At 33.3% G+C, this 8,443-nt stretch overlaps 2 protein-coding genes across 2 annotated transcripts; both read right to left on the minus strand.

Annotated features, from left to right (window-relative positions):
- Positions 1–1,358: 1,358 nt before the first annotated feature.
- On the minus strand, positions 1,359–3,167 carry LOC108473032 (protein VAPYRIN-like). The gene has a single exon (XM_017774599.2). It carries the CDS (start codon positions 3,025–3,027, stop codon positions 1,465–1,467), a length of 1,563 nt encoding a protein of 520 aa, XP_017630088.1. The 5' UTR covers positions 3,028–3,167; the 3' UTR covers positions 1,359–1,464.
- A 497-nt stretch (positions 3,168–3,664) lies between these two features.
- Positions 3,665–4,249, minus strand: LOC108473092 (uncharacterized). The gene has a single exon (XM_017774654.2). The coding sequence runs from the start codon at positions 4,247–4,249 to the stop codon at positions 3,665–3,667; it is 585 nt and encodes a 194-aa protein (XP_017630143.1).
- Between the last annotated feature and the right edge of the window lie 4,194 nt (positions 4,250–8,443).

Genomic DNA, 8,443 nt, shown 5'->3' on the forward strand with positions numbered 1-8,443 from the left:
TACATTGAGAAAGTTCTTTGCAAGTTCAATATGCAGAGTGCTAAGCCTGTTAGTACTCCTTTAGTAGGTCATTTCTAACTTTCATCAACTTTATCTCCACAATCAGATGATGAGATTAGGCACATGTCACATGTTCCATACTCTAGTGCAGTGGGATATCTTATGTAAGCTATGGTTTATTATTCATATCCAGATTTATCATATACAGTTAGTGTAGTTAGCAGATACATGGCGAATCCCGATAAAGAATATTGGAAAGCAGTTCAGTGGATTTTAAGATACTTACGAGGTACTACTGATGTTTGCTTATAGTTTGGAAGAACTAGAAATGGAGTCATTGGGTATGTTGATACTGATTTTGTTGGAGACCTTGATAGAAGAAAATCTCTCACAGGTTATGTTTTTACAATTAGAGGTTGTGCAATTAGTTGGAAAGCCATTTTGCAAACTGCAGTCACTTTGTCTACCACTGAAGCTGAGTACATGGCGATTACTGAGGCTTGTAAAGGAGCTATTTGGTTGAAGGGACTCTTTAATAAACTCAATGAAGACCTTCAAATTAGTACAATATTTTGTAACAGTCAGAGTGCAATCTTCCTTTCAAAAGATCAAGTGTTTCATGAGAGAACAAAACACATTGATGTTCGGTATCGTTTTGTTCATGATATTATTTCTCGTGGTGATATTGTTGTGAGAAAAATTAGTACTCATGAAAATCCTACAGATATGATGACTAAGTAACTTCCTATAACCAAGTTTGAACGTTGCTTAGACTTGGTTGGTGTTCATTATTGAAGTTAAACCCTTAAGGGGTTTTATGGAAGAGGTGGAGAACTTGTTCGTTGAGAGTTCACGATGAAGAACTTGTTTGTTGAGAGTTCACGATAAAGAACTTGTTCATTGAGAATTCGTGTCAAGGTGGAAATTGTTAAAATTAAGTGTCCCGAATCCTTATTTAAATAAAATACAGTGGTAAAATAAAATAAAAGTAAAATCCATATAGAACTACACTTCTTTTATTTTATTTTATTTTAGAATAATATTTTTTAAACTTTATTAAACTCTATCTATTTTATATTGATTAGAATAATGTGTTTCAATCTTACTACACTCCTATTAGAACATGGCTTTACAATGTTATAAATAGAAATAGTCTTTTCTTCTAGTAATTATTCGAATTGACATAGTGAATTTTCTTCTCCTCTGCCCGTGATTTTTTTCCGTAAGGGTTTTCACGTAAAATCTGTGTATTCTCTTATTTTATTTTATTTTCACTATTTTATTTAATTAGTGAACAGTAATTAATATTAAAATATTATTGAGAAGAATTCTTTAATATTAAAAATGCTTTTAAAAAATATGAAGCGGCGCACTTTTTATTGGATGCGTAAAAATATGTATATGTAAATGGAAGATTAACACAGATGTTGAATACGGATATTATAAGAAAAGTAAGAGGCAAGTTTAAATTACTACCAATGGTAGTGATCTGTCGAAGCTACCCGGCAGGGCTCTTGGTTTTGAGAGTCTCCTCTTCATCGTTCCTGCCTTTGTTTCAATCTCTTTCCCCAATTTTCCGTTTCCACCATGGATCAGTATCTTGCTAATGCCTGCATACTGCAATGAATCTGCAATTTGCAGCGCTGTGACACCTTTATTAGTCCTTGCTTCCACATCCGCTCCTTTCTTCACCAACAATTCCACCCCTTCGGCATGGCCCGATTCCACCGCGCAATGCAAAGCCGTGTATCCGTCTTCGTCTTTGGAATCAATATCGATGCCCTTATCAATCAGCATCCTTACAGCATCTGTTCTTCCTTTGAATGCGGCTCTATGTAAAGCCGTCCATCCATGTTGATCCATTCCGTTGATCGCCGCACTGTTTTTTATCAGCCTCTGGATGGTTCTCGCTTCACCTTTTCGAGCAGCTAAACATAAGCTGTCACCGAGCTTGAGTGCATCGAAAAGGCATGTGTGACCATGCTCAGCTGCAACATCGTAGGCGGCTTTTCCTGCTTTGTTTCGGTTATCTTTATACGCCCCCTTTTGAAGTAAAAGTTTCACCGTCTGCTCATCTCCTAGTCGTGCAGCGATATGCAATGGTGTATCGCCATTTCTTGTATTGCGTACATCAGGTTTGGAACCATTAGCTAATAGTAGGCGGACACAATCTTTTCTTCCTGCCTTGACGGCAAGGTGTAAGGCAGAGTTGCCATCGTTTGTGAGGGAATCAATATTAGCCCCTTTGAGCAGAAGAAGTCTAAGAACCTCTACATGGCCACCATCCGCAGCGAGGAGAACAGGACCCCAACGAGAGGACTCGCATCGCTCTGTGCTAGCGTTATGTGCCAACAGAAGTTCAACAATCAATTCTTCACCACAGCTTGCAGCAGCCCCGAGCGGGGTAGAGTCTGACTGGCATCGGAACTCAACATCCGGCTCAAATTCAAGCAGCAATCGGACAATATCAGGTCTACGTTGAGTTATAGCAATATGAAGCAATGTTTGTCCACGTGAATCAACTGAATCAACTAGTTTCCAAGTGGGATCACTAAGCTCCAATACCTCTCTGATTCTTTCCATTGAACCATCCATCACAAGTTGAACCAAAACAGGTGAACCAACAAACATGATTTTGATACCACTATCAATAAACACCTGTTTCTTCTTTGTAGTGAACCAGTCATTTGGAACCATATCGAAGCTCGATACCGAATCTTTGATCGCCGCACCGGGAACCACGACACTATGCAGATGGAAAGAACCATCACTGTAAGGAAACGAGTCCGGAAGAAGTGAACCAGGAGGGAGATGATACACAATCTCCACAGTTAGTGTCCCAAGTGGCACTATGATTCCGGACTGAGGTTTGACAGTGTATCGGCCCTTGTTAACCGGCAGCATCCGGATTGCAACCGGCATGGTGTACATAACATTGCGCAAAGTAAGCTCTCCATAGCATTTCTGCCCTGGCTCAATCCTAATAGCAACAAGGTTTGATGGTTCCAAACGAATAAGCCTATCCATATATATTTTTTTCTTGCAAGCTAAGGTATGGTTAAACTATTTCCACAAGTTAGCAGTGTTTTTCTTGGTGGGAAGTGAAGAACAAGGCTTTTGTTGTTCTACTTAAAGTAAAGAAAGGAGAAGAAAAACATATAATGTCCGACTGTAATGACAAATTGCCAACTGGTAGTGTTAAAAACAACGAAAGACAGGCCAACTTACAATTGTTTAAGTTTATACAAGGGAGATCGGGAATATTAGGCACAACATGAATATAACATAGAAATCACGACATGTTAAAAAAAATAAAACATAAAAATATTTTAAAACAATAAAGATATGATAAAATATACAAATCAATTCTGCAATATTTTATTCAAACTAGCATTGTTATATTGATTTTACAATTATTTATACATCAATTATGCTAATGCAATGTTTTATTTATCTTTAAAATATTTTAAAATTTACACTTACATATTTTTAAAAAATAAATTAAGTAGTATTCGGATAACAAATACTAATTAATTAAGAAAAGAAAAAAGAAAAACCTTATTTTCATATTAATATATATTTCATTCACGCTCTCCACTTGCAAACAAGAGAGGTGTGGTGGAGTTATGGAGATGATGACATGTTGTCAATGGATGATGATGACCTAATGATCATCATCACTACCGCTGCCATCGTGTTTCTTCTTTTTTCCTTTCTTCTTCTTTTTCTTCTTCTCGTCATCACTACCACCATCGCTATCACGGTCGCTTTCACGATCACTATCACGGTCCCGATCACGATGGTGCTCACGATCACGACTGCTATCGCGACCACGGCTATTATCGCGACGACGGTCGCGGCCACGATCGTCATCCCCGTGGATCTTGTCTTTAATCTTATCTAGCATCCCTTCATCCTTGTGTTCTTTGCGTTCCTTGTGCTTATGGTCATCTTTCTTGTGCTTATCGTCATCTTTATCACCAGTGATCATGTCCTTGATTTTATCCATCATCCCTTCATCCTTGTGGTCTTTGCTGTCCTTGTGCTTATGGTCATCTTTCTTATGCTTATCGTCATCTTTATCACCCGTGATCATGTCCTTGATTTTATCCATCATCCCTTCATCTTTGTCATCTTTATGATCTTTGCCTTTCTTGTGATCTTTGTCTTTCTTGTCCTTTTTGTCCTTCTTGTCCTCCTCGTCCTCGTCACCCATCATGTCCTTCAGCTTTTCCACTATTCCCGACATTTTTTTTTTCTTTTTATCTCTTTTTACACTTCCTTTTTTTTTTCTTTGATGAGAAAAATGCAGAGTTCTAAGGTTTCCATTTATAGATTGGCATATATTGTGGAATTTACTTTACCCTCCTCGTTACGTGTATACTATAGATTTCAACTTGCCTAATTTGGTATAGTACTAGTTTGAAGGATAAAAATATGGAAGAACTGAAATTAAGCCCTGCTTTCGCTAGGTGTCCTTTTCTTTATTATAAAATTTTATTTAATATTAATTAAATTTCATTAAATAATTATTTATTCTGTATTTTATTGTTAAATTTAATAATAAGCAAATTATACTTCTTGTAAATTAAATATGCTTAATTTTTCTCCTTCATCCAATTATAAAAAATTACAATTTCATCATCCAACTAATTAAGTTTCTCTTTTTTTTTTTTTTGTCTAATCTCGTCCACTGTGATTAACTGTTGTGATAGAAGGATAAAATACCAATTTTAAAAATAACATAATAAAAAGTTTAGCTTTTAAGATTTATACATTATATTAATTTAGGCATAATTATAAAAGACTCAACTATCAACATTTAAAACTTGTCTCAATTTAATCCTAGTTCTATAAAAATAATCTTTCCTTTTTTAAATAAATCTTTTATTTTTCATTTCATATTCGCAAATCTTTGTCATTTCAAATCAAAGAAACTGCACTTGTCACCACATTTTACTATTGTCAAAGCTCTAATGTCGTCTCCAACAAAAGAATGATGCGGCTAACTTACCCAAATAATATAAAAAAATAATTTCTGAAATTGGGTGTTAGCAGGATTAATAACGAAAATAGTATTTTTTTTAGGTGGGACATTTCTCATAGGCAGCACCACCTATTTTTTAATAATTTTTTTGTTTTTTAAAAAAATATTTTTTTTATTATTTAAAAATATATATATATCAGGTCAACATACCCATGACCGCCGTGTGACGCCATCTGAACTGGCGGCACCAGTCTCACCTGTTAGATAGGCGACACTAATGCTGCCTAGTCCTATCATCCTGCGCCGATTCTCCCTCGCATTGAACTCCCTGCATGCCCCAGCTTCCCTCCCCTGCATGCCCTACACATTGTTTTTAAGTAGTGTTTAGTCCCTTCAGAAAAGAAAAAAAAATTGAAACGTGGGACCTTATAAGCATGGTCCCCCTTAAGATGAAAGGTGCATAAGTGAAGAAAAAAAGAGGAAAGAAAGGAGAAGAAAAAAGAAGAAGAAAGAAAGAAAGAAAGAAAGAAGAGGTATGTATTATTTTAGTAAATATTTTTTTTCAATTTAAAGAGTTTAGTTAATATGTTGTGAAAATTTTTGTTTTTAATTATTATCTATAAATTGTTTGTGTTTAGTATTTATGATTTAATTTTTTTATGAATGTAATTTTTTTATAATTATTTTAAAATTATTTTGTTAGTAATTTAGGATTATGTTATAAATTGTTGTGTTTAGTTTAGTGTTTTGTTATTGTTTATTAATGTAAAATTATTTTGTTAGTAATGTATGATTAGGTTATAAATTGTTAGTGTTTAGTTTAATGTTTTGTTATTTTTTAATAATGTAAGTTTTTTATAATGTAATTTTATTTGATTTTTGTTTATTTACCGAGATGTTGATTAAACTTGTTATTATATAATTTTATATGTTGTTTGAAAGAAACTAACAAGTGTATTTCTTTTTTTTTATTCGTATGTTTTCTATGTTTAGATAGTTTATATTTATTTTAATTACATTATTATTGTAAACTAACAAAAAATTTATTGTAGGTAAATATGGGAAATTATGAGATATATTTATTGTATTTTTCTTTCTCAAATTCCAAATTATTTATTGTGTTTTTGCAACAAATTAAATGAATTCATTTTTTAATTGTAAATTTGCAACAAATGGTTCTTTGATTAATAATTGTAATAAGTCAATTTATCCCGAGCCCAGATTTCAAAAATAAAACAAATTTAAACTAAAATAATTAAAGTCCAGTGTCCATTAACAACAAATTACAGGCCCAAAATTTCAAACCCAATTACAGCCCAAATACAAGAAAACCTTAGTGGCCCAAATGACCCAAAAGCTAAACTATTTTTAGGAAAAAAAAAAGTGAAAAAGAAACCCTAGCCTCATGCCACGTCGGCACGCCTCTCCATATGCCTCTGACGCCCCTCTGCCACTACTGCCACCATCAGCCATTCCACTATTACCTGCAAAAAGGAACAGACACGCAAAGCAAAGAAGACAACGAAGAAAAAACAAAAGCAAAAAAATAAACAGATAGTTTCGATTTTTGGCTATAAAAAAGGCCACAGTTTTTACTTGTAATTTTTTACATGCACTAGAGAATCAAAAAACAGAAAATAAAATTTCAAAGGTGATTTTGCTTTTTTTTTTTTTATCTGTTATTCATTTTTTAAGAGAAAAATAGACACAAAAAAACAATCAAAAACAGAGAAATAGAGACTAAAAAAATCAAAAGAGGAAGAAATTTTTAATAAAACTACAGTTTTTTTTTTACAGTGGTATATTTCCATTTTTTTCCGTTGCATGTTTATTTAGAATATAACATACATACATACATATATATTCAAAAATACAAATTTTTTTTTACCTTTTTTGCAATCGGAGAAGACAGAACCGAAGAGTTCCTTTGACTTTTTTCGATTTTTGGAAGACTTTTGGGAATATTCTCCCAGATCTGGGCTCAGGAGGATAGATGGATAAAAAGAGATTTTTTTTATTATTTTTCGGGCACGGTGGACGACGACGCCGTCGCCAGTGGCCATCTGCCCGACAACCGGAGCCTTCCTCAAAGTTACGCTAGCCTGGGGGATTTTGAGAGAAACTGAGAGAGTTTTTCAACTTTTTTTTTGAAAATGTGAAGAGAATGATTTTTTTTTAAATAGCTTTTATAGGTCCCATTAAACGACGTCGCTTAAGGCTGGCCACAACATCCCCAAAATGGTGTCATTTTGGCCAACCCTCTTCTGACCCGACCCAAAGCCTCAAGGTCTGTGTGTTTTTGGACTTGGGTATAATTTCAACCCTAGCCCTTCCGCTTTTCGAATGGTTTACAATTGGGTCCGGATCCCTTTCTTTTAATTTTTAAAATTTTTACCGCATGTTTTCTATGCTTTTCAATTTGGTCCTTGGTTCGCTTATCTCCTGGAGAAGGGACGCGTGTCCGAAGGATTGGGTTATTTGCCCATTTGGCATCGCTGGTTTTCGCGATTTTTATTTTAGTCCACCATTCATTTATTTTATCTTAATTTATCCTATTAATTTAATTTGAGTGACAATCGGGTCCTTTATTCATTTTAATTCTTTATGTATTTACTCGTTAGCCTATTTTATTATTATTTAAAATTGTCTTATTTTCTTTTTATTGGGTATCTATTTGTTTATTTTGTTTTGTCATCCATTATTATATATTTATGTACTTTATTACAAATCTGTACTCCAAATTTCATTTACATTTTAATTTGGTCTTTTATTCTCAATATTTTATAAACTATTTTCCTCAATTTTCAGTTATGTATTTATTTATTTCTTTGTCTTTATTATGTTTAAAATTGGCATTGTCATTTCATATGCATATTTTATCATTATTTTTTTATCATTATTATTATTTACTTTATTATTTATTTTATTTTTCTTCGATAGTTCGTATTAGTGTTAAAATAGTATATATTATGTGATTATCGTCATTATGTGCATTATGAAATGGTCTATTAGTAATTTAGATTATTGTCATTTATTGACGCGACATTTCATTCGTATATCATCGTTCCATTTTCTACATCACCATTTTGTCTCATTTCGTTAAAATTACGTCAAAAATTGCATTTAAACGTATGTATCCATAATAGGCCGTTTTATATTATACCCCAAATAAGAGAAATACACATCGTTTAAATATTACACTCGTTATTATTCAAAAAATTTCAAAATAAGGCAATGTTCCATATTTGGAGATTTAAGAAGTCGTACCCTAACTTACGGGGTTTCGATTTTTCTCGTTGAACCTAAATGACCGAATATCCTTTTAAAATTAAAATACATGAGATTTAAGTAAATAATAATAAAAGGCAAGCTTATTCTCAAGGATTCGAGGTGTCGTGTCCTAACTTACGGGATGTGACATTTTGTTACTTCGAGATAAGAAGACATTTTATACAC

The sequence above is a fragment of the Gossypium arboreum genome, chromosome 11 (assembly GCF_025698485.1).
Source record: "Gossypium arboreum isolate Shixiya-1 chromosome 11, ASM2569848v2, whole genome shotgun sequence".
NCBI lineage: Eukaryota > Viridiplantae > Streptophyta > Magnoliopsida > Malvales > Malvaceae > Gossypium > Gossypium arboreum.

What these genes read in the sequence shown, in the direction of transcription:
- LOC108473032 (XM_017774599.2), bottom strand. Translation starts at nt 3,027, where the DNA reads ATGGATAGGCTTATTCGTTTGGAACCATCAAACCTTGTTGCTATTAGG.
- LOC108473092 (XM_017774654.2), bottom strand. Translation starts at nt 4,249, where the DNA reads ATGTCGGGAATAGTGGAAAAGCTGAAGGACATGATGGGTGACGAGGAC.